At 60.4% G+C, this 21,783-nt stretch overlaps 2 protein-coding genes, 1 long non-coding RNA gene and 1 other non-coding gene across 15 annotated transcripts in view; 2 read left to right on the top strand and 2 right to left on the bottom strand.

The window, feature by feature from the left end:
* Window positions 1-5: 5 nt before the first annotated feature.
* On the top strand, window positions 6-6,597 carry LOC114487787 (uncharacterized). 3 transcript variants are annotated; one of them, XR_008619397.1, is made up of 4 exons: window positions 6-266; window positions 376-645; window positions 5,214-5,582; window positions 6,121-6,597. It is a non-coding gene; the product is annotated as an uncharacterized lncRNA (long non-coding RNA). The 3 variants fall into 3 exon arrangements; XR_008619398.1 differs by lacking the exon at window positions 376-645 and having other exon boundaries at window positions 7-266; XR_003683206.2 differs by lacking the exons at window positions 6-266; window positions 376-645 and adding an exon at window positions 5,737-5,822 and having other exon boundaries at window positions 4,593-5,582.
* On the bottom strand, window positions 3,183-3,255 carry TRNAE-UUC (transfer RNA glutamic acid (anticodon UUC)). The gene has a single exon. It is a non-coding gene; the product is annotated as a tRNA-Glu (tRNA).
* A 1,538-nt stretch (window positions 6,598-8,135) lies between the features above and the next one.
* STMN3 (stathmin 3) lies at window positions 8,136-17,351 on the bottom strand. The gene is made up of 5 exons (XM_024128511.1): window positions 17,191-17,351; window positions 10,879-10,971; window positions 10,485-10,660; window positions 9,130-9,321; window positions 8,136-8,530 (listed from the first exon to the last, which is right to left on the bottom strand). Exons 1-5 carry the CDS (start codon window positions 17,207-17,209, stop codon window positions 8,471-8,473), a joined length of 540 nt encoding a protein of 179 aa, XP_023984279.1. The 5' UTR covers window positions 17,210-17,351; the 3' UTR covers window positions 8,136-8,470.
* Window positions 17,352-19,884: 2,533 nt separating this feature from the next.
* The window catches only part of RTEL1 (regulator of telomere elongation helicase 1), a 28,497-nt gene continuing 26,598 nt past the window's right edge, over window positions 19,885-21,783 (top strand). For 3 of the 10 annotated variants that reach the window (XM_055090239.1, XM_028499040.2, XM_055090234.1), the window contains exons 1-2: window positions 20,089-20,268; window positions 20,685-20,945. In XM_055090239.1, the coding sequence (XP_054946214.1) occupies window positions 20,844-20,945 (102 nt within the window). In that variant the 5' untranslated portion in view covers window positions 20,089-20,268; window positions 20,685-20,843. Of the gene's footprint in view, window positions 19,979-20,084; window positions 20,269-20,684; window positions 20,946-21,783 lie in introns of those variants that run through there. The other 7 variants (XM_055090237.1, XM_028499042.2, XM_055090240.1 and 4 more) reach the window with 5 other exon arrangements.

The raw sequence follows: 21,783 nt of genomic DNA, 5'->3' as shown, positions 1-21,783 counted from the left end.
GCGAGCCCGGATATTTATTTGGCGCTCGGCCGGGAAGCGGGAGGTGCCGAGAAATAAGGCCCGGCTGGGCCCGACGCGCGTGCGCGCGGGCGGGGGCGGGGCCGGAGGTGGGTGCTTCGGCCCCTTAGCTGGGCGGCTGCTCCGCGCCCCGCCCCGCCCCGCCCCTCCCGCTGGCTCACCTGCTGGGACTGGCTGACACACCCGCTCGGCGCGGACTTCCCGGGGAGAGGGTGCGTAGGGGGACGCGCTTAGGTTTGGCGAGAAAGGTGAGTGACCTGACCGCGTGTGCAAAGGGTCTCCCCAGAGGCAGGCGGGAGGGCTGCCCTGGGAGTCGTACAGTCCGAATCCTGTGATTATCATGGTTTATTTTTGTAGCAAGCGTTAAAAACGGCTTTGAACATCCGCACTTCTGGATCCGCGCGGCCCCCCACAGTGTTCCTGTGTCGACCCCCAGCCGTGCTCTCCTGTGCTGTAGTCACTGGCCACGTGTGCTCATTTCAATTTACGTTAACTGAAGTTAAAATTCAATTCCTGCGCTATCACAGAGGCATTAAAAGACACCCTGATGCAGGGTTAGGAACGCCCTGAAAACTCTTTTTTAATGGCTGGAGTGCAAAGTCCCTGGGTTTTCCAGAACGTGAGAAGGTTAGCATCACTCAGCTTTCCTGGAGTTCCTTTGCCTTGGGAGCTAGTACAAACAGGCCTTGCTGTTTGATTGAAAGGTGCAGTGGGGGCCCAGGGGGTGGTGAATGAGGTCACCTGCCCTGCCCAGGCCGGGGCACTTGTGAGGCATCCTGTTCCTGCCCCAGGACTCCTGGAGGAAGCGCTGCAGCCGTGGTGGGGTTGGCCACATCCCCGCACCTCCCTGTGCTGTCTCCCCACCTGCACCGGGCAGTCAGGGGGACCCAGAGAGTGGCTGAGGCTGGTTGTTCTCAGACCAGGGAAGGCATGTGCGAAGTCTCCTCGTGTGTGCTGTCACTGCTCTGGCTGCTTTCAGCTGCGGGAGACTCGGGTGCCCAGTGAAAGGCTGCGGGGTCTGCGGGTGCTTCCTCTCAGGAGACAGAGAAGGCAGAAAACAAATACTTTCTTTAGGACCAAGCCGTGAACCTGTGTTCATACTTAGGTAGGAAGACCACTGAAGGCCATTTCCCAGACTGGGAAGTTTCAAGCACACTTCATTTCAGTGATGTTATAATTGGGAGAGTTACGCTTTCATTCTGTTTTCAATAATATAGAGTGTACTCAAGCAAGTGATGAAGAAGTCACTGTTTTTAAAGATTAAGCTATTGAGCCTATGTCACTGCAGCTGTTTTATCATCTGGTAAATACAACAGCAGGTGTGTCTGGTCTGTGCATATCATTTATTTGAATTTCCCTGTCCTCACATTCCGGAAGTAAATGCCCATAAAGTCAGAGGGAGAGGGCTTCCCTGGTGGCGCAGTGGTTAAGAATACACCTGCCAACGCAGAGGACACGGGTTTGAGCCCTGGTCCGGGAAGATCCCACGTGCCATGGAGCAACTAAGCCCGTGTGCCACAGCTGCTGAGCCTGCTCTCTAGAGCCTGCGAGCCACAACTACTGAGCCCAGCTACCGAAGCCCATGCACCTAGAGCCTGTGCTCCGCAACAAGAGAAGCCACCGCAATGAGAAGCCCACGCGCCGCAAGGAAGAGTAGCCCCGCTCGCCGCAACTAGAGAAAGCCTGCGTGCAACAACGAAGACCCAACACAGCCAAAGATAAAATAAATTTTAAAAATTAATTAATTAAAAAAAATGTTAAAGGGAGAAAGCTCAGAGGATGCAGGAGGCAGACCAGGCCAGGTCCTGCTGCTGCACGGTTGGGGTGAGCTGTGGCCACTGGCCCTGGAGTCTGTGGGCACCCCAGACTCCCCAGTCTGAGTTTCCACTGCTGCGTGGCCTCCACGCACTTCTGCCACAGGGCCTCAGGCCTGGCGTTTGAACCTGCACTCACCTTTTCTGTCTCCGAAGCATTGGCCTCTGCTTGGCTGACAGGATGGATTAGTTCCTCCTGGGGTCTGGGGTGGTGATTTCTCCCCTGTGCTCCCAAGGGGAGGGGAGCTTCCACTCTTGGTTTACTACAGAGGAGAGTAAACCAGGAGAGACTGAGTGTCATCACGGGCCCAAGGACGCTGTGGAGTTGTCATGCCCCACCCTCCACTTCGGCTCCACCACACGCAGCCCCTGACCAGACAGGAAGCAGGACGAAGGCAGGCCCGGCTCACCCAGCAATAACCCGTCCCACCCCTCCTCCACTCTGCGGGGCCCGGAGGTCCAGGACCTCCTGCCTGGGGGAGGGTGGCACACGCACTGGGAATTACAGAATCGTGCATGGGTCAAAGGTGTGTTTAAGCTCAGGACAGACCATTCAACCCGTGTAAGAGTATGAAAGGTTTATTGATATGGTTTCAGATTCACAGTGCAGCCAACCTTTAAGAAACTACCCCTCATGTAGCTTTGGTTTAGTATTAAAGACAAAGCTATTGAAATAGTTTCTTTTTCCAATCGTATATCTGTGTGAGGCTAGATTTTTTTTTCTCATATGCTTCGACCATTCTCACTAATTCTTTTCTTTTTTAAGGAAAACGTCACTTTTTCTTTTTAAAATGTTAACGTAATGAGTGTATCATTTTTTAGTGAATTACTGTTTTTTAAAAATATATTTATTTTATTTATTTATTTTTGGCTGAGTTGGGTCTTCATTGCTACGCGCGGGCTTTTCTCTAGGTGCGGAGAGCGGGGGCTACTCATTGTCATGGCTTCTCTTGTTGCGGAGCACGGGCTCTAGGCGCACAGGCTCAGTAGTTGTGGTGCACGGACTTGGTTGCTCCGCGGCACGTGGGATCTTCCCAGACAAGGGCTCGAACCCGTGTCCCCTGCATTGGCAGGCAGATTCTTAACCACTGCGTCGCCAGGAAAGCCCCTGAATTACTGATTTTTTAAAATATGTATTTGGCCGCGCCGGGTCTTAGTTGCACCGTGCGGGATCTTTAGTTGCAGCATGCAGGATCCAGTTCCCTGACCGGGGGTCAAAACCCGGGCCCCCTGCATTGGGGGCACAGAGTGTTAACCACTGGACCACCAGGGAAGTCCCCGAATTACTGGCGGGTTTTTTGTTTGTTTGTTTTAATTTTGGGTCGCGCCACACGGCTTGCGGGATCTTAGTTCCCTGACCAGGGATCGAACCTGCGCCCTCAGCAGTGAAAGTGCGGAGTCCTTACCACTGGACCACCAGGGAATTCCCTGAATTACTGTTTTTTTAATTTCTGGGTTTTGATTCCCAGTGTGGTCCCTGTCAACCCGAATAGCCCACATAAACAGAGCTCTTTGGGGGTCCTCCATAAATTTTAGGATTATAAGAGGTCCCTGAAACCAAAAAGTTGGGGAAGTTTTCTCAGAAATCCTAGTACACCCATGAAATAGATGATTGTCCGACGCTTGAAGTGATGTTTGTGAGGACGTAGGAGAAGCGCGAACACGTCACTGTGCGCGTCTCAGGTCTGAACGCGGGCTCACTTCAGCACCTCTTGAGGGGTAAGTCCTCCCCAGGGGAAGGCGCCTGGTGGATCGAGATTTTTGTCTTTACACTTTGTAGTATGCAGTGAACACGTATTATGTTTGTAACCAGAAAAAATGTTAATGTCGTAAGATAGCGCCTACTCTGTTTTCCTCATAGTGGACCTTGTGAAGGTTAAAAACATTTTAACGTGCTTTAAAAAATCATAAACTACCACATGTAACATAAGGTTTTATTGACTAACATGCAGTTTCTCACAGGGCAGGGCCTGGGTGTTCAGATCCATCGCTGTTCTCTGGAGTGAGACACACAGATGTAGTAAGCACTCACTAAACTCATGTTGAATCCACAAATCAGTGCATGGATGTTTTCAAGTTAGAAATTATGTACCTACAACTGCTGCCTGGGATTGACTTGTATCCTCCAGAGATGTGGTGACATCACAAGTCCCAGGACCTCAGAATGTGCCCTTATTTGGAACTAGGGTTGTTGCAGGTATAGTTAGTTAAATAATGAGGTCTTGTTGGAGTGGGGATCCCAAATCCAGTGACTGGTGTCCCATAGGGACAGAGACAGACACACAGAGCGAGAGGCAGAGACACGTGTGCTGCATCCACAAGCCAAGGATAGCCGGTGTCCGGCAGAGCCCGGGCTCAAGTTCCCAATCCCTGGGGAGGCCTCCACCGCGTGGAGGCTGGCACTGCTTATCACAGCGCGAGCCGCCTGAGGGGGACAGAAGTCCAAACACTTCGTTCCTGGCATTCTGACATCCAGGTCGCCAAGGAGAGCGCGAGGCAGCCGAGCACAGACAGGGCAAGCTTTACTCAGGAGAGAAGAGACCAGGTCGGCTTCTGCCGTGGGCATCGTCCCCACGCCGGGTCCTCCCCCCGCTGCTGGCCTGCACGCACCCATCTCGTGCTGCAGGAAGGACCTGACCCCTCCTGAGGAGTCTGACATGCTGAGCGCTGGGGATGCATCCATCTCACAACTGGAGGGAGGCCCACACACAGGCTCTGTGGGCCCCCATCTGTTGAAAAGAAGCGGTGCCATTCGTAAGTGGCCCCCGAAGGGGGCGGAGAGACTGCCTTCCCCGCCAGCTGAAGCTGGGAGGGCCGATCCTGGCCCTCCCCTCCCCTCCAGTCCTGAGGGAGGTGGCCTGGCAACACCTGACTTCCCACTGAAAGGAGACACCTCTGTGGTTTCAAGGCCCCTAGTTTGTTGCACAGGTTACAAGCAGTCGCGAAAACTAATACAACTGCCAAATAGCACAATTATTTTTCCTCAGCAGAAAGGGAAACAGCTGCAGTTTGTACCGACTCTTGCCACCTTCCCTCCTACTCAGCCACACCTGAGCTTGCCCGGCGAGGATGCGTGAGGGGCTGGAGGGAGGCCCCGCTGGGGCAGGCATCTGTCTGTGCTTCCGTCTTGCCTGCCTTGCTGGACACCCTGTTTCATGGTGGGGGCCCACTGCCGCCCCCAGGCACCGAGCCAGCACCCACTGTGTCCAGAACTCACAGGGTCATCAAGGCAGAGTGTCTGAGGTGGTTTTAAAACCTGTCCCTAGAGTCTGTGACATTCCTCCTTTCCGAAGGTGGAGCCTCACCTACTCCCACCCACCCCCGCCCCCCGGCCTTGAGGGTAGGCTGTTCTTAATGACTCACTTCTGCTTCCGTGACTAGTTCACGCCCACGTGAGCCAGCCGCCTTGGAAGTGGGTACTCCAAGCCCACGCAGCCTCCAGACAACCTCCACTGATGTGCTGACTGCAGCCTCCTGAGAGGCTCTGTGCCAGAACCACCCAGCTCCTGGAGTCCTGACTCGACAGAAAGGATGTTTGTTGTTTTCAGCCTCTGCTTGGACTCACTTGTTACACAGCAGTAGGTAACGAATACAGCTCTAACTGGCTTCCCAGGAGTCCCCCGTTTCTTTGCTGCTCTTTGTTAAGGAGAAGCGTGATTGCTTTTCTGCAAAGGATTCCGCATCATCTCCCGACCTCAGAGGCTCCATATGGTGACTGCCCCTCAATGCCTTACCAGGGCCGCCTAAGAGGTAAGAGGCCCTGACCTTGATCAGCTGCTCTTCTGGGAATTCCAGGTCTGTGTGCTTCTCTGTGGTGAGCATGTGTCTGTGAACCCAGATGACAGGCATGCAGAACTCACGCCTCATAAAAATATTTTCCATGTATTTCCTTCCACTCCTGCAGATTTCTGATGTCTCCACCTTACTGGAGACTGTGTCCTGGGTTCTGACTTTCCCATCTCTCCCTGGACAGGGGAAGGTGGGGAGATGGTGAGAGTTCCCTGGAGCCTGGGGAAGTAGCTAGGACTGCCCCAGGAGAGGGCTGTGGGTTTGGGGAGAGGTGAGTGGGTCTCTGGGTCCTGGGGAGCAGGCATCTCTCCAGGGCCTGTACCTGAGGTCCATGTGTGGACCTGAGCATGGCTCAGCGTGGACATTACCAAACATGCCTCCTCCCCAGCAGAGGGGCCCCTCCCTGCCGGGCACCCCAAGGGGCAGTTCGGGTCCCCTAGGACACACACGTCCACCAATGTGAGTCACGATGTCTGCTTGTCTCTTTTTGCCACTGCAGGTCCCCATGTTGGGGCCAGATCTGTGTCTGTGAACTGTCAGCTGCCCAACGGGGTCCAGAGAGCCATGGGACACACCCTGGGATTCTAGGACCACCCCTCATCCAAGCAAGACCCACAGCCGTGGTGAGAAGGGCAGGCCCCAGACCTCAGACCTTGATCTTCCTCTGCAGCGGCAAGCTGAGAGCCCGGCCCACAGGAGGGCGCAGCCCTGGGGGAGCTGGGGTGGCCCCACCTGCAGCGGAGGTCCCGGCCTCCTCCCTCCCACCCCCACTGTCTCCTGGGGCTCCGGAGGGGAAAGTGGGCTTGCGTGCTGTTTATATGCTCTTTTCTTAAAATCGCCATTGTCATGAGAACTGTTCGCAGCTGTGGTGATGACACACAGGGTGGGGTTTCCAGGGGGACGCTTGCCCAGGCAGTGGCCTCGCAGCTCATCTGACCCCATAGATGCAGGACACACACTGGGGCAGTTCAACCGTTTCTTAAACACACACATTTTTTTAAATCATTCATTTGATTTAATTTTTAAGTTCACTTTTACTACGTGGATGAGATGGGTGTGTATTACACTAGGGCTTCCGCTATGGGAAGGCTGCCGCCGCTCAGAGAAATCCAACCCTCAGTCCCCTTTCCGCGTCCCATGAAAGCCACCGGTGGGCACTGCTGGGTTCCAGTCCTGACTTGTCACTCCCTTGGGGGCTGTCTCAGTGGGGACAGGGAGGGGGCACAGGTCCCAGCTTCCCCCGAAGCCCACTGCAATGGGTCAGTACCCACCCGTGCTCCCTGGCTTGGCTCTGGGAGGTCACCAGCAGTGTCCCCATAGGTTTCTGTAGAACGAAAGCCAGGGGCACTGAGGGCTGCAATCATCTGGTTTCTGAGGCACTGGCTCTGGGTCCTTCCTGCAAGAAACGCCTCATGCTTTCCACCAAGAGGCTGGCCAGCGAGGACTCGGACCCAAGCACCCAGTCGTGGGGCTGGTCTGCCATGGAGAAGAGGAGGCTGCTGCTGTGTCCAAGCAGGAGCCGTCCTCAAAGGCTGGCGCTGGGGGGTCTAGAGGTCCCCCCAGACTGAGGGAGGGGGAGGAGGCCAGCCGAGGAGGGTCTTGGCAGGAGATAGAGCCAGGCCTCCAACCTGCAGGCTGGCCAGAGTGGGCCACCAGCCAGGAATGGAAGGATGGAGCAGGTGAGGAGGTGGCTTGGGAGCCCTGTCCCCTGCCCCCCGACATCTGAATCTTCAGGCACTGGTCCCCCGCCCCCCCAGCATCTACTCGGGGCTCCCAGAGGGGCACTTGTGGCTGCCACCCTCTCACACTGGGCCAGCTGTCCAGAGGTGAGCCTGAAAGCCCTGTGGCCAGGGGCAGCATGGGAGCATCTTTTGACCAGAGCAGAGGGCACACGGGAGGGGGCTGAGACTCCAAAGGGATATAAGGATGGGTCCTCCAGGGGTATCTGCAAAGCCTGGAGAAGGAGAGGAGGGACAGTGGGAGGCTGGCTTTCCCCACACAGGTGCTGGGCCACAAGGAAGAGGGCCCTTCTGGGAGGAGGGGCCAGCATGTGTCCATGCTACCCACAACCCTCTAGACCACGGCAGCTTGCTCACAGGTCCCTGGTGGAACATGCCCACTCCCCTGAAGACCCAGGCCAAGCCACACCCCACCACCACTCCAGCCAAGGGCTATGACCGAAGCCTCCCAGGCCAGCCGAGGGTGCCAACCTCAGGCCAGGGGGTCTCAGAGGGCCCCTGTGCCACCACATTAAAGCGTGCTGCAGCTCCTACCCACCAGTTCCAGAAAGCACCACCGCACACGGGGTTCCCAGGGCTGGCCAGTGACAGGGTACCTGGCCCCTGCTGCCCAGAGGCCCTTCTCTGTCCAAGTCTGTCTTCCTCCGCCCCCTGCTGCGTGCCCAGGGGAGGACATCCAGGGGAGGTGGCCCTGCCTGCCGGCGGGAGCTGCCTCAGAAGACATGCCCTAAGTGACAAGGTGCTCACACCACAACCCAGCACAAGGACCTGCGTGTTCCTGCCACCATCGCTGGATTTATTGAGGTCGCCACCACGTCCACTAAGAGGGCTGCCAAGAGGGGACCCAGCCACCGCCAGCCTGGGGCCCGAACTGAGGGACTGTGTGCCACGCCCTGGGGGCTCCACAGGGAGAGCCTGTGGTCAGAGCCTTGCCACAAGGACTGGACAGCTCGGAACGCGGAAAGAGAAGCCGAAGCTGGGAGAACAGGAGGGGAGGGAGGAGCGGGAGCAAAAGCGGCATCTAGACAAAGTCGAACAAAACAAAACCAAAGCCCAGATGTGTTCTTGTCTCATCTCGGGATCCAGGCGCCGTGCTGTCCAAAAGGCCCCTTAGCCGGACATCTCCCCACGCTGCTCCTTGTTCCTGCGCACTTCGGCAGCGTGCAGCTCCTGCCGGGACAGGCGGGGTGGGCGGGGCCCTGCAGCTGGGAGGGGCGGGGTCCTGTCCCCCCCCTCCTGGGCTCTGGGGGCCCTGCCCTCCGGCTCCCGGGCTTTGGGGACCCTGGGCTCTTTTCCTCCCTAGACTCTTTTCCTCCCTAGACTGGCTCCGTCCCAGGTGCGGCAGATGCGACCAAGGAGGACACCTTAGTGACCAGGAGCAACAGAGGGCAGGGGCAGGCCCGCGTCACGGACTGAAAGTGCGGCTTGAGGGTGGGGGCTGGCCCTCAGTGAGCCTGGGGTGGTGTCCAGCCCGGAGCATTGTGACTCAGGGAATTTCCCGGGGAGTGCAGGCTCGGGTCTCCCCGGAACTAACCTGGTCCCGCTCGCAGGGAGGCTGCTCCGGCCTGGGCAGGGCCTCGCCTCACCCTGGCTGGCCCCAGTAGGACGGGGCGTCACGGGGAGGCCGGACTGCGGGAGCGCTGCTGGCGTAGTGGCAGGGACCGGCCGAAGGCCAAAAGAAGGGGCTCCTGGGGGCCCCCCTGCTTCGGGCCCCGCCCCCCGCTCGGGCCCCGCCCCGGCCTCGGCCCCGCCCCCGCCCCGGCGCGCACCTTCTCGCGCAGCCGCTCCCGCAGCGCGGCCAGGTGCGCCTCGCGGATCTCCTTGCTGAGCTCCATCTTGTAGTTGAGCTTCTCCTCGGCCAGGCGGCTGAAGTTGTTGTTCTCCTCCAGCGCCTTGTGCAGCACCTCGCGCTCGTGCTCGCGCCGCTCCGCCAGCTGCTTCAGCACCTGCGCCTCCTGCGTCTGCGCGGGCGGCCGGGCGGGCGAGCGTGAGGGGCGGCCGGGCCCGGCCCGCCCCGCCCCTCCGGCCTCCCTGCCGCGCTCTCCGCGCCCCGCCCAGTGCCCCGCGCCCAGCCCCGCCGCCCAGCCCGAGCCCACCGCCTCCCGCCCACCGGCCTCGTCCTCGGGGAGTTCGGACCTACACTGTCCTGCCGTCAGCTGGGGGGACCGCCTCATCCCCAGGCAAGCCCTCCCTGTCCACCCTCGGCCGCAGAGCTGCCCCCTCCCCGCTGGGCTCCGGGCGCGCCCGCTCCATCCCGCTCCAGAGTCCGAGCTGCCCTCGGGGAATGTGGGCTGTCACGGAGCCTTCCCCGTCTTCTCCTCGAACGTCTGCCCGCTGAGCACAAAGCAGGTGCTGAATACACGCCGGGTTCTGAGCTCCCTAAGGTGCCGGGCGCGGTGGAGGGGTCCCAGGGCCGCTCGGGAAGGGACGAGTCGGAACGAGGAGGGTGGGGCTGCTGACGCCACTGTCCGGCCCCGCTGGTGGCCGCGGGAGTTGACCCGAGGCGCCCAGAGGTAATTAGCCTCCCTCAGCCTCCTTCGGAAGGCTGCTGGGCTCCACCCACGTGCCAGTCACTACTAGTTAACCCTGAGAAGCCTGGGTCCCCAGGGCTCACCGGTCCTGCCGTACGGGGGATAGGGCTGCTGCCCCTGCCCAGTGGGCTTGGGCACCAGGACAGCACTCCTGAGAGCACGTGCTTCTCTGCGCGTGTCTCAGTTTCAGAGGGGCTGGTGTGAGAAAGGGTGGGGAGGGGCCTGCTTCTCGGCTCGTGGAAAGCCCTTCCTTCACGCTCCCCTGCTCGGGGGGCTGTCGCCCAGCCTCCTGTCCCAGGGCCCCTCCTGGGGCTACCACCTGACCCTCCCACCCTGCCAGCATGGCCAAGGGTGCCCCTCCCAGCAGTATCTGGCTCCTGTCTCCCTGCAGCTGGCTGCCATTGAGGAGTCCTTCCTCCCCCCGCCCCCCGTCTCATTCTGATGGCTCAGGAGGTGGCCCCGGGACCGTGAGACCCTCTGCTACAGGCCCACAGCCAATCGAGTGCTTGGGGCGCCCCGCACCCTGGGGGCGCTCTCTGTGGCAGCAAGGCCCCCGACCGTCTTTATCAGGACCCAGAGGGGCGGCTCCTTACCTTCCTCCGCCCCTCGGCTGCCTCCAGCCGCCTCTGCAGCTCCTCCAGGGAGGTGTCCTTCCTCTTGGGGGGGGAGGAGAGCATGGGACTCTCCGGGGACAGGTCGGAAGGGGACTTGAGGATGACCTCAAAGCTCTGGCCGGAGGCCCTCTTGTCCAGCTGCTTCACCTCCATGTCTGCAGGGCAAGAGCGGATGGGGGCTTCGGGAGGGCCGCTCGAGGAGGGCCAGGCCGAGCGCACACCCAAGCCAGGGGTGGAGGGGAGGGTGAGACTGCTCACGCGGGACTCCCAGGAACGGCCCCTCCCCACAGGGAGCCCTCTCCAGGAGGCAGCCAAGCGGGGGTTCGCAGACGCCACGGGAGGGGTAGCGAGGGCAGCAGCCGGGCGCACTCACCCCCATACTGGTAGCTGGCGCTGGGGTGCGGCTGCGAGAAGCAGGAGCAGATGAGCGACAGCACCGACAGCTCCTTCATCTTCTCCTTGTAGGCTGCGGGCGTGAGGCCAGCCTGAGCGGCCGCCCCGTGACACCTCCAGCCCCAGCTCCCTGCGCGCCCGCCCCCGCCTCCGCGCCCCCGCCCCCGTTGCTGCCCCAGTGCGCCTCTCTGGGGGCCTGTTTACCCTGATCTCTACGTGCCTCCCTCCCTCCCAGATGTTGGCTGTCTTTCCCTGGGCGCGCCTCCCTGTGGGTGTCCTGCATTGGTCTTTCTGTTCCTGTCTCTGAGTCCCTGCCCCCCTCTCTTTGTCTGTCTCTGCCTCTCTCTCCCTCCTCTTTTCTCTCTTGGCATTTCTGTCTGTGTCTCCGTTCATCCTTCTGTCTTTCTGGCTCTCCATCTGTCACTGCCTCTCTTTGTATCTTTACGCCTCCATGATTCTTTGTCACTGTGTATCTTCCCGACTCGCCCCTCCACGTACTTGTCCTTCCTCCCCTTCCCTCTCATGGACACTTGCCCGGTCGGTCGAGAGGTTAACCACCACACTCGTGACTAGGCCAGCACAAAGGTAGGGCTTCTGCAGGCAGCACTTTCTTGGGCTGTGCACTTAGGTGAAGCCCTCAGACCCTCCTGTCTGCCCCGCAGCCCGCCCCCCATTTACCCTGTAGTGCGCCCACCGTGGGATGAAATCAGGTTCTCACCAGACGCGCTGGCTGCTCATCCAAAGCCCAAGGGACGGGAGCTGTCCGTTCAGCACCGCCGCCCAACCACCCCACACACCCCCCCCCCGCCTTGCAGGGTGAGTGCCCGCAGGCGGTGTCCACGCTACCCAACCAGAAAAGGAGGTAAGCCTGCTGAGGCCCTGAGCCTTGTCAGGGAAGGGGAGGTGTTTGCTCTCAGAATGGAAATAATTGAGCTCTTTGTGGTTTGTTCGTAGCAAGCCAGGGCCCAAAGTAGACACATGGGTCTGATGTCTCACTGGCTCTCAACAATCCTGTATGCCCAATACTGTCACCCCCACTCAAGCAAGAGGACACTGGGCCCAGGTAGCTGGGTGACTTGTTCAAGCCTCCTCCAGGGCAACCCCAGGTGGTCTGTGTTCTTTCCACCACTGCAGTAGGTCCCAAAGACTAGGGGGCTCAGACCCAGGCACCTGCCGCCCTGGCTGGAGAAGCTAGGATAGGTCTCTAGAGAGGTACTCCACGGAGAGCGACTCCGGCTTCCATGAAAGAGCATGCATAGTTACCCGCAGCATTCTTCCAAGGGGCAGACAGTTTGGACAAGGAACTTTCTGATGAAATTTCACACAAGATAATGTTCTTAAATTGATTTAACGTAAAATTGGGGAAAGTGCTGGTGTAGAAACAGCACACAGGACAGAAGTGACTAGGCCCTGTCTGAGGGAACAGCTTGCTGTGAGCAGGGTCCTCCAACAACCAGTGCAGAGAATGATGTTATTTGATCGAAATGTCCTGATGACCCAGACTCTTCCGGAGAGAGCCCAAGAAGTTGTGAAGGGAGCACAGAGGGACCCTGGGCAAGCAGCAGGGAGAGCCTCTGGGGTCTTGGAGGAGAAGCAGGGCAGAGACACGTGACTTGGTCATTGGCTCAGGAGTGTGGGAGGGAGGGCCAGGGAGGGGCGGGCCTCAAAGGGGATTTGGGCCTGACTTGTCGATTTTGCCTTTTCCCAAGCAGAATCCACTCGTGTATCACTTACGTCATTAAAAGTTGGCTTTAGAAAGGAGGCTGAGGGGGTACCTCCCAGGACGTGTGCTTGGGAGTTAGAGGAGGTAGGACCAGGCAGAGCGGCTCTCCAGGAACAGCAGACCGGGAGATGTTTGGACATTTGGAGAGGCTGCGGAGGTAGCCAGGCCTACCTGGTGCTCAGAAGGGAAGGTGGGGCAGGGAGTGGGAGGGAGTCTGGCCAGGGGCCTACCTGGGTCCTGGGAGAGGCCAGGGAGGAGGGGCCTCGGTCTAACCCTGCCAGCACCCACCACTCTGGCAACAGACACCAGCCCCCTCCCCCGACCTTTCAGAGAGTCCTTTCTCATCCCGTGTTAAAAACCTCCGAAAGAGTTTACCTTACAGGCCAGGAACCTGGGGCCTCACAGCTGCTCAAGGCCCTCTCTGCCTCAAACCTGAGATTTTCCCAGGAAAAGGGTTGCAAATTAATAACAGAGGAATTTTACAGACAAATGCCAGGGGCTCCCTTCCAGGCAACCGACGCCTCAGGCTGGAGGGGGGCTGGTGGCAATTCAGGGGCAGGAGGGGGAGCTTGGGCAGGTGTGAGTACAGGCAGGTGAGAGCACTGTGTCCTCAGGAGAGAGGGGAGAGAGCTGGGGTCTGGAGACTGAGGTCAGAGTCTCCGAGGTCACGGCTGTGCCCAGGGGACGAGCGTCCGACTGGGAAGTGAAGGACTACGTCCTGCGGCTGCAAACAGGGATGCAGCTTGGCGTCTGGTGGTCGTGGAGATCCCCTGGGTTGGTGGCCTATGAGGACCTTCCTTCCCAGAAGACCCTTCCTCAAGAAGCCCAGTGGGAAGGGGCAACTCCCCAGGAGGGGGCTTGGGAGGGAGGCCTGCGCTGTGGTCTGGCTGCAGGTCAGAGGGGACTGAATGGTGGGTGGGGGACCGGCAAATTTGGAGAGGGTGAGGAGGGGGCAGCCTGCAGCGGGGTTGGAGATCAGGGCTGGGCCCGGCCACATGCAAGACGGGAGGGTATGCCTGTATTTTCGGAGCCGGAGGGCCTTAAAGTTCCTCTCGTTGCAGAGGGAGGAGGTGGAGGCCCAGACCTCTCCACAGACATAGCTCCAGCCAGGAAGTGGGGCCTCGAGGCACGCCCTCCCTTTTCTCTCCTCACCAGGACCCTCTCTTCCTTCCCCATCGCTGACTTCAGAAAGTCATTAAAGACAAATCTCTACCATGAACTGGATTGCCTTTATCCTCCCTTCATAGTAGATGTTAAACATGCAAAAATGCACGTTGGCCGTTTGGATGATTACATCTCAGAAGAGCAAGAGTTAGAAGGCACCAGATCAGCCTAGAGCACCTGGTAACAACGATAATCGTGCCCGAGGGGGATGGGGTGGGCACGTCACACCCTTCCTCCAGACTGACTCTCAAGACCAGCCGGCCCAGGCAGACACCCTCATCAGCCTCCCTTCTACAGAGGAGAAGGAGGTTCAGAGAGGGCAAGTGGCGCCCCCGAAGTCACGCGGCATGCCAGGATGGCGGCCCTGTCATGAGCCCAGGCCTCTGCACTTTCCTGTTGGGAGCCCCGTGGTGGGTGGGGAGGTCTTCCGGAGCTAGCGGGGAAGGGGGCCCACGGATTCCCGCTCCTCTAAAAGGGCCCTGGAGGCCGCTGCTAACCACCTCCCAACAGAGGGCTTGTGGCACCCAGGCTGCCCCTCTCACCTGCCAGTCTCCCCCATCAGCGTCGGGAGCCCGACACGGCAGGAGCTGACGGCCGAATTCCCCTTCTCTGGGAAATGTGGCTACGACAGTCATGCTGCCTCGCGTGGGCTGGGCACTCACCTCTTGCCAGGCCCCAGGCCAAGCACCGCTTCCTGAAATAGCGCATTCAGCCCTCAGAACAAGCCCAGGGGAGGTGCTGTCACTACCCTGGCCGCCCAGATGGGGAGACAGAGCCCCTGAGCGGCTAGGTGGCAGGTGCAAGGCCTTGCAGCTCGCCAGAGTTGCATAACGGCATGGACACGAGCAGGTCCACAAAAGTGCCTGAAGGGCTGAGCACCCGGGAAGGACGCCAAGACGCCGCGTCCTCAGAACGCGGCCCGCCAGCAGGCACTCAAGGGAGAGGCGGGGGCAAAGCTTTCCAATCTGTGCGCAGAGACGAGGCTCGGGGCAATCCTGCAGCGGCCACAGACCAGAGCGGGGGTGGCACTTCAAGGCCACTGAGGCACGATCGAAGATGTGTTTCCAGAGGGAAGCCACAGCTGGTGCACTTACACCGATTTTGGCCACAGTTACCGGCGCCGTCACGTAGCCACTTCTGGGCCAGACCTCTCTCCTATCAAACTGTCATGGCCGGGAGAAGCTGCAGGTAAGCACAGGTGTGTGTACACATGGGCTGCACCCTACAGAGGGCGGTGCTGATGACAGAACCTGAAAGGCCCAGCCCCATGGGATGTCAGCTAGGAGCGGTTCTCCAGCTGGCACTGCAGCATGCCTTTGCTGGCCATGCTGGACAAAACCGACCAATTGCACTCACGGTCTCCTCCTTTCTTTTTTTCTTTAAAAACAATTTTTTTTTTTTTTTTTTGGCTGCGTTGGGTCTTCGCTGTGGCACGCGGGCTTTCTCTAGTTGCTGCGAGTAAGGGCTGCTCTTGGTTGCGGCGCGCGGGCTTCTCATCAATGCGGTGGCTTCTCTTGTTGCGGAGCACGGGCTCTAGGCACGCGGGCGTCAGTAGTCATGGCATGTGGGCTCAGTAGTTGTGGCGCACGGGCTTAGTTGCTCCGCGGCATGTGGGATCTTCCCGGACCAGGGAGCGAACCCGTGTCTCCTGCATTGGCAGGCGGATTCTTAACCGCTGTGCCACCAGGGAAGTCCCATGGTCTCCTTCCTGACACCAGGGGTAACTCGGACACCCAGAACAATCCTGGGAAAAAGCATGGGTCAGCAGTGCCCCCAAAGTCTGGCCAAGAAGAGGGTCTGGTGCCAGGAAACTCTAGGGTCGGAGGGTCTGGGCCCAAAAGCCCTGACGGCCATCGGTGGCGTGGCTTCGCCTGCGTCCCTCCAGCGCCTGACCTCAGTCTGCTCGTGTCAGAAGGATGAGAAGGAGGCCTGTTGTGCAGGGGTTTTACCAACGGGGTGAAAAGCTGATAAATGCTCCCAGGAGTGGCTGCCCACCGTCCCCCAGCTCAGGCACAGATGGTGAATGAGGACGCACAGACCTGCCCCAGTGTGGGACTGCGGCAGCACTGGCCACCCTCACCTGCTGGTCCCAGTATCTCTGGGGATGTCAGGGAGAGGGCAGGGGGCGTATGAAGTCCAGATGGATAAGACCCCCAGATGGATTTGGGGGGGGTGTGATCAGTGACGCACGTGGTCCCCTGCCAGGCTCCTGCAGAAGTCACTGGGGGCCAGAACCGCCGGCCCTGAGGGGCGGGGTCAGGGCGTTGCACGCGCGGGTGTGCGGATCTCTGGCGCCTCAGGCAGGAGCGGGCGCTGCGGAGAGAGCCGAACTAGCTGGGGAGAGGGGATTGCAGAGAGCCGCCCCCAGGGCGGACGCAAGGGTGGGCGAGGTGACGGGGTGGAGGTGGGGGCCGCCCGCCCACCTAGCCATCTTGGGCACCGAGTGCAAAGGTGAAGCCGGTCCTGGGAAAGCCAGACTGGGCAGAGCGTCCTTGCCCCGGGGGTCGCCTGGCAGCACTCCCGCGTCCAGTATCTGTCCCGCGTTTCCCGCCTCGCCCGGTGCCCGCCCCTCCGCGGCAGCTCCGCGCCCGCTGCAGGCCCGGGAGGAGAGGGTCGTGGCCGTTGAGGGCGGTGGGTCTGCAGCTGGGGAGGTGGAGCGGCGGGGGAAGGAGGGGCACACGGCCCCATCCTAGAAAGGCTCGGAAACAGCGGCAGCCCATCCCCCATCCCATCCCGCAGCGTAAAGGGCGGTGGCGTTTTCGACCGGGGCGGGTGGCACCGTGTCACAGAGGGTGGTCCCGAGCCCGCAGCGGCGAGGGGAGGGCGCGGCTCGGCTCAGGTTTCCGTTTCCCGTCTTCTCGCAGCGCCCCCTCCCGTCCCCCGGCCCCTCCGTTGGCGCGGGGAGAGCCTGGGCCCCGCCGGCCCCGGGCTGGGACTCCTGCAAAGGGTCCCGCGCTCCTCCCTCGGGCCCCCGAGAAGGCGCGGTCCGACCCGGGTCTGCGGTCGCCGGGCGCCTCCGGGGACCCTGCCCGCATCCCGCGAGCGCGCCCACCCAGGGTTCTCGGAGCCATCCCGAGGCAGTCGCTCCCGGCCTGGCACGGCGGCGCCCCAAGGGGCAAGGGCAGCCCCGCACCGATGCCCCCACCCCGAGCGGGGCCCCTGCTGTGCGGCCCAAGTCCGTTAGGCTGGCGCCGCAGTCCCCGCCTTATGGGCACCGGGTCTCCCCACCCGGCGGCCCCGAACCCCGTCTCCCGCGGGTTCCGCCCGGAGCGCGCCCACGCCCTTGCAGAGCGTGGGGTCCGAGATGGGAAAACACTCCGTAATCGGCCCAGCGGTGGGCGAGGCCAGACAATAGCCTCTGCTCAGATCCGCCGCCCCAGGACTCCCGAGGCCCCCGGTGCCTACCGGACACGGTGCTGGCCATGGTGCTGGCGGCGGTGGGGTTGCGGAGGCCGGAGAGGCGCGGGCGGTGGCTGGAGCTGCAGTCGGCGAATGCTGCAGTGTCGGGGAGGGGAGGGGGCAGGGGAGGGCAGGAGGCGGGAGCAGCGGGGAGAGGGAGGGAGGGAGGGAGGGAGGGAGCGCGCCTGGCTGTTGCGCGGGCTGCAGCCGTCAGAGGGAGGGGATGATGGGAGGGGAGAGATCGGCCTGGGACGCAGAGTTGAGCGCTGCAGCCAGTTGCCCATCCTCCCACCGCTCACCACTTGGAGCCGGTGCCCCCCCACCTGGCTTTGTGCACTCTCGGGGGCATGGCGGAAACAGCCCCCAGTTCCCCAGGGTGGGTGCAGCGGGAGGGGATAGGCCTCAACATCAGAGTGGGGTAGGAGAGCGCTTCACCGAGGCCAGTGGAGGCTGGGAGGTGCCTTCTGTGCGCCCAGGCTTGTGCTGAGGGCAAAGCGAGTCATGGATGGTGAGGGTGGGGGCTGGTCTGGAAGGCCTCCAGGAGCATCTGAGAGCAGCTCCTGAGGCAGAGAAGAGGGTAAGTTGATGTGAACAGGCCTAGAACAAAGGCTTTGCAGCGATACGGAGACCGGAGCCAATCCCAGCTCTGACATCTACTTGCTGTGTGACTGAGGGCGAGTCTCTGACCTCTCTGGGCCTCCATTTCTCGGGTGTGAGATGAGACAATGGTGTCAGTCCCCAGGTGGTGTAGGAGAGCTGTGCACACTTGGTGAGTCGGTGGCGTCCTGCCCCGCCCCCCGCCAGACTCAGGGTTTTGGTTGATACCCCCAAAGGCAGAGCTGCTCCCGCAGTGACCATGTCACCTCTTCGGTGATGGGGATGGGAAGTCAGGCAGATGGAGCGTCATTCCCATTTTAGGGGCGGAGCCACCGAGGCCAAGAGAAGGGCTGACTCCACAAGCAATGAAGTCCTAGAGCCAGAACTAGATCTCTGGGAAACCTCGGGAACACACAGAGAGATGAGGAGGGCCCAGGCCCTCTGTGTGCACACACAGTAAGCATGTGACTGGTTAACCTGTGTCCTGTGGTCCACACGGGGTCTGGTCCACCGTGGGAGTCCCACAAAGCCTGGCAGAGCAGACGCGCAGTGCAGTGCGAGTTCGTTGACTTGATGGAGACCCCTGTGCCTGCTGAGTGGCCTTGCTGTGGCCAGCCTCCCTTTCCCCTTCTGCTCACCTCTCAGGACTCAGTACCACAGCATTTACGTGTTGTAACTAATAGGAGCCCGGGCGGGCAGTCCCTATGCACAGAGTGGGACCAGGGTCCTCAGCTCCATTTCTGGCCCAGGAGTTTGCCAAGTCTCTGGGTCCTGGACTTCCCTTCCTTGGACTTTTGTGGGGGAAATGCCATTACTCTGAGAAGGTGGGGGGTGTGGAGGTGAAGAGTGGGACTCCTGGCTCTGGGGCTTGCTGCCGTCTTCGGGAAATCTACTAACCACCCACCCTGTGCTTCCTTTCCTCACCTGTAAGGAGCGGATCATAAAAGCGCTTATCTCAGGGGTCGTTGGAAGGGCAACCGTGTTAATGCCTGCGTGGATGGTACTGAAATGTGTGCCTAGTGAGCATTCAGCAAGTGTGTGGCCGGGTGTCCTCTTCTCCAAGCTCCCTGCTGAGATAGACACTCTACTGTCCCCTCACTGGAACAAGTGGGTGTGGGTGGATGCCAGTGTGTGCCAGGGGCTTCCCCAAGCATGATCTCACACGCATCAGCCTAGACACTCATGTGGCATTAAGGTGCCATCAGTGGGAAAACATCTGGACATTAAACAGCCCACAAGACCCTCTAAAATCAGCCTTGCCAGGTGACTGTGGGCTGTCACTTCAGCGTCAATTTCTTCCTGGTACTCTTTGGGGCATGCTGGGGTCACCTAGACAAACACTTCTTTTTTTTTAAAAATATTTATTTATTTGGTTGCGCTGGGTCTTAGTTGCGGCTCATGGGCTCCTTAGTTGTGGCTCATGGGCTCCTTAGTTGGGGAATGTGAACTCTTAGTTGCAGCATGCATGTGGGTTCTAGTTCCCTGGATCGGGGATGGAACCTGGGTCCCCTGCATTGGGAGTGCACAGTCTCAACCACTGCGCCACCAGGGACGTCCGTAGACAAACACTTCTGACCACACAGAGCTGTGCAGACCCCTGGAACCTCCCTGTTGACTGCCAGCTGGTGCTGGGTGCTGGGGATTCAGAGGTCCCGCCCTGACCAGTGGGGGACATTGACCGGAAAAGCGGCTGGACCCGGAGGACAGTAAGGAGAGGACCTGGTGAGGCTCTCAGGAGCCGAGTCACGGGCAAGGGGCAGCCATTTGCGAGATTTAAGGAGAGTGATCAGCTCAGACTCGAGTCTTAAAAAGACCTCTGGGTCTTTTGAGAAAAGGGAAACCACAGGAAACCTGTTAGAAGGCTTGTGCTGTTGTCCGGGCAGTTGTCCGAGGGGGCTTGGCCCAGGCGGGAAGTGGAATGGAGACCCTGGTGCGGAGGGAGGAGACGGCAGGAGCTCAGGTTCGTGCCCGCGGGCGAGGAGGTGCCGGTCACCGGGCTCAGGGTCAACGGAAGGGGCGGGTGGGACGTGGAACGCTGCGCGCCAGCAGAGCGCGGACCCCGAGGGAGGGGACCAGTTTCCGGCCGGAGCACTGCGCGGCGGACCGGAATTGGGGGCGGAAGTGCAGCGCGTTCAGAGATGAATGCGCGCCTCAGCCCGCAAGGGCGGACCGGCTGCCTGCTGAGGACGCGGTGGTGGTGAGTCGGACGGACTGGGGCGAAGTCCTGGGGATCCCGGTCGTGGAAGGCTCCCCGCGGAGACCCTGGCACTGGAACCTGTGCCCAAGCGGCGGCTTCCGCAACTGCAACTCCCGGCAGGCCCCGCGCAGCCCTCGGGCCGCGCGCTGGCGATTTTGGCGCGCTGCATTGTGGGGCGCGTAGTGCCCGGCTCCGCGCTCGTGGAGGGGGCCGGGCCCGCGGGAAGGGGGTGAAACCAGGCCTCGGGAGGCTGAGCGGTTTGCTGGGCGCCGCACGGATTCGCGTCGCAGGTCAGAGCAGCACACGTGCTCTTTCGCTGTCCACCTGGGAGGGATGGGGCTGGCCCGTGGAGCGGAGGGTTGGGAGCCGCAGGGGCGGGGGGTCCCGACCGGCCCAGGCTGGGGGCGTTCCGCTGGGAACTGTGGCCCCTCAAGCTCTGGCGGAGGTCAGTGCAGTGTTATTGCGGGTGGAGCACGTGGAGCTGCATCTGGCCCCTCTCCTGTCGCCTCTCCCGGAGCACGGTGGAGTTGCTTGGGGCGGGAGAACAAGGCAGGGCCGACACCTCTCCGAGCTCCTTGTGATAGGATGTCACAGGGTCGCCTTCGGACCTGTCTGCGGAGGCACTGCCTGAGGGGACTGGTGAAGTGGCCTGGCGATCGGGAAAGGATCGCTACAAACAGTTTTGTCATTCCCGTCTCTGCTATAGGGGCTCCCGTGGAGAACGTTTCCCAGCGGCACAGGCTGGCATGACTTACCTGGAGCGGCTGAGACCCTGAGATGTTCGGAGGGGGGTTTGTCTCGCAGACCCACACAGCCTGCGTTTCAGCCAACCTCTGTGTCCGCCCGAGACCGAGAGTAGGCCAGTATGCCCAAGATAACCCTGAATGGTGTGACAGTGGATTTCCCTTTCCAGCCATACAAATGCCAAGAGGAGTACATGAGCAAGGTCTTGGAGTGTCTGCAGAAGGTGAGGCTGCAGACTGAGGGGCTTGTACCCAGGGGATGCGTCAGAGCGGGTCGAACCTCAGCAAGACCTGATGTACGTGCACCGTCCTATTTACTCCGGCCGGGTCCTACTGGTGACGCTACCCTTCTGGATGTGGGAGCCGACCATAAATCGGGCTCATGTTTTAGGTGGGGTAGGAGAGATGCTAAACAAGTAAACAGAAAGGATAAACCTAGACGGTGAGGAGTGCTGTAAAGAAAAGACATAAGGTGGTAGGCTTAAGAGCGCCTCGGGGGCCTCTCTGCGCAGGTGGAATGTGAGCTGAGGCCAGGCGATGATGAGCAGCCAGCTGAGGGTCTGGAGGAAGTATTTCCTCACAGAGGGACAGGTGGTGCCCAGCCCTCGTCAGGGGAGGTCATTAAACGTCAGGGGGTGCAGCTTGCTTTCTGCTGGGTTTCTGGGCATGCCCTCTTGTACCCTGCCCAAGCCCCCAGCCCTTGAGGGCTGCCTCTGTAGCTGGGCCCATGTTCCCATTCCTGCGGCAGCTGGGGGCAGCTTTGCAGACATGCCTGTGTCTGCCCGGGATTCCACTCAGGCTACCGGCTGAGAGCTCTGTAGACCGTCAGATTCCATTCAGGTAGTGTAACTGCTTGGATCCAGAGTCAGAGAATCAAACTCCTGTTCTGGGGCCTGACACATAATTAGTCATCTTTCTCCTTCTATCAGGCTGAACAATACCGTGGTATTTTGCGTCACGCTCTGTAAATTGTTTGCTAACGAGACGTGGTTTGATCTACAGCTTTTGGTTTGAAAGTGGAGGCGGCCTGCAGCATTTTACGTCCCCCGCTGAGTGGGGGCA

This window comes from Physeter macrocephalus, chromosome 14, assembly GCF_002837175.3.
Source record: "Physeter macrocephalus isolate SW-GA chromosome 14, ASM283717v5, whole genome shotgun sequence".
Classification (NCBI taxonomy): Eukaryota; Metazoa; Chordata; class Mammalia; order Artiodactyla; family Physeteridae; genus Physeter; species Physeter macrocephalus.
This window is presented reverse-complemented; position numbering and strand designations above follow the sequence as displayed.

Bases quoted from the DNA above. Each gene is read 5' to 3' on its own strand.
- STMN3 (XM_024128511.1), bottom strand. The intron at 9,322-10,484 runs GTAAGGAGCCGC...CCGCCCGCGCAG, and splicing joins CAGCCGAGGGGCGGAGGAAG to ACGCAGGAGGCGCAGGTGCT. The intron at 8,531-9,129 runs GTGCGCGCCGGG...CTGTCCCGGCAG, and splicing joins GGGAGCGGCTGCGCGAGAAG to GAGCTGCACGCTGCCGAAGT.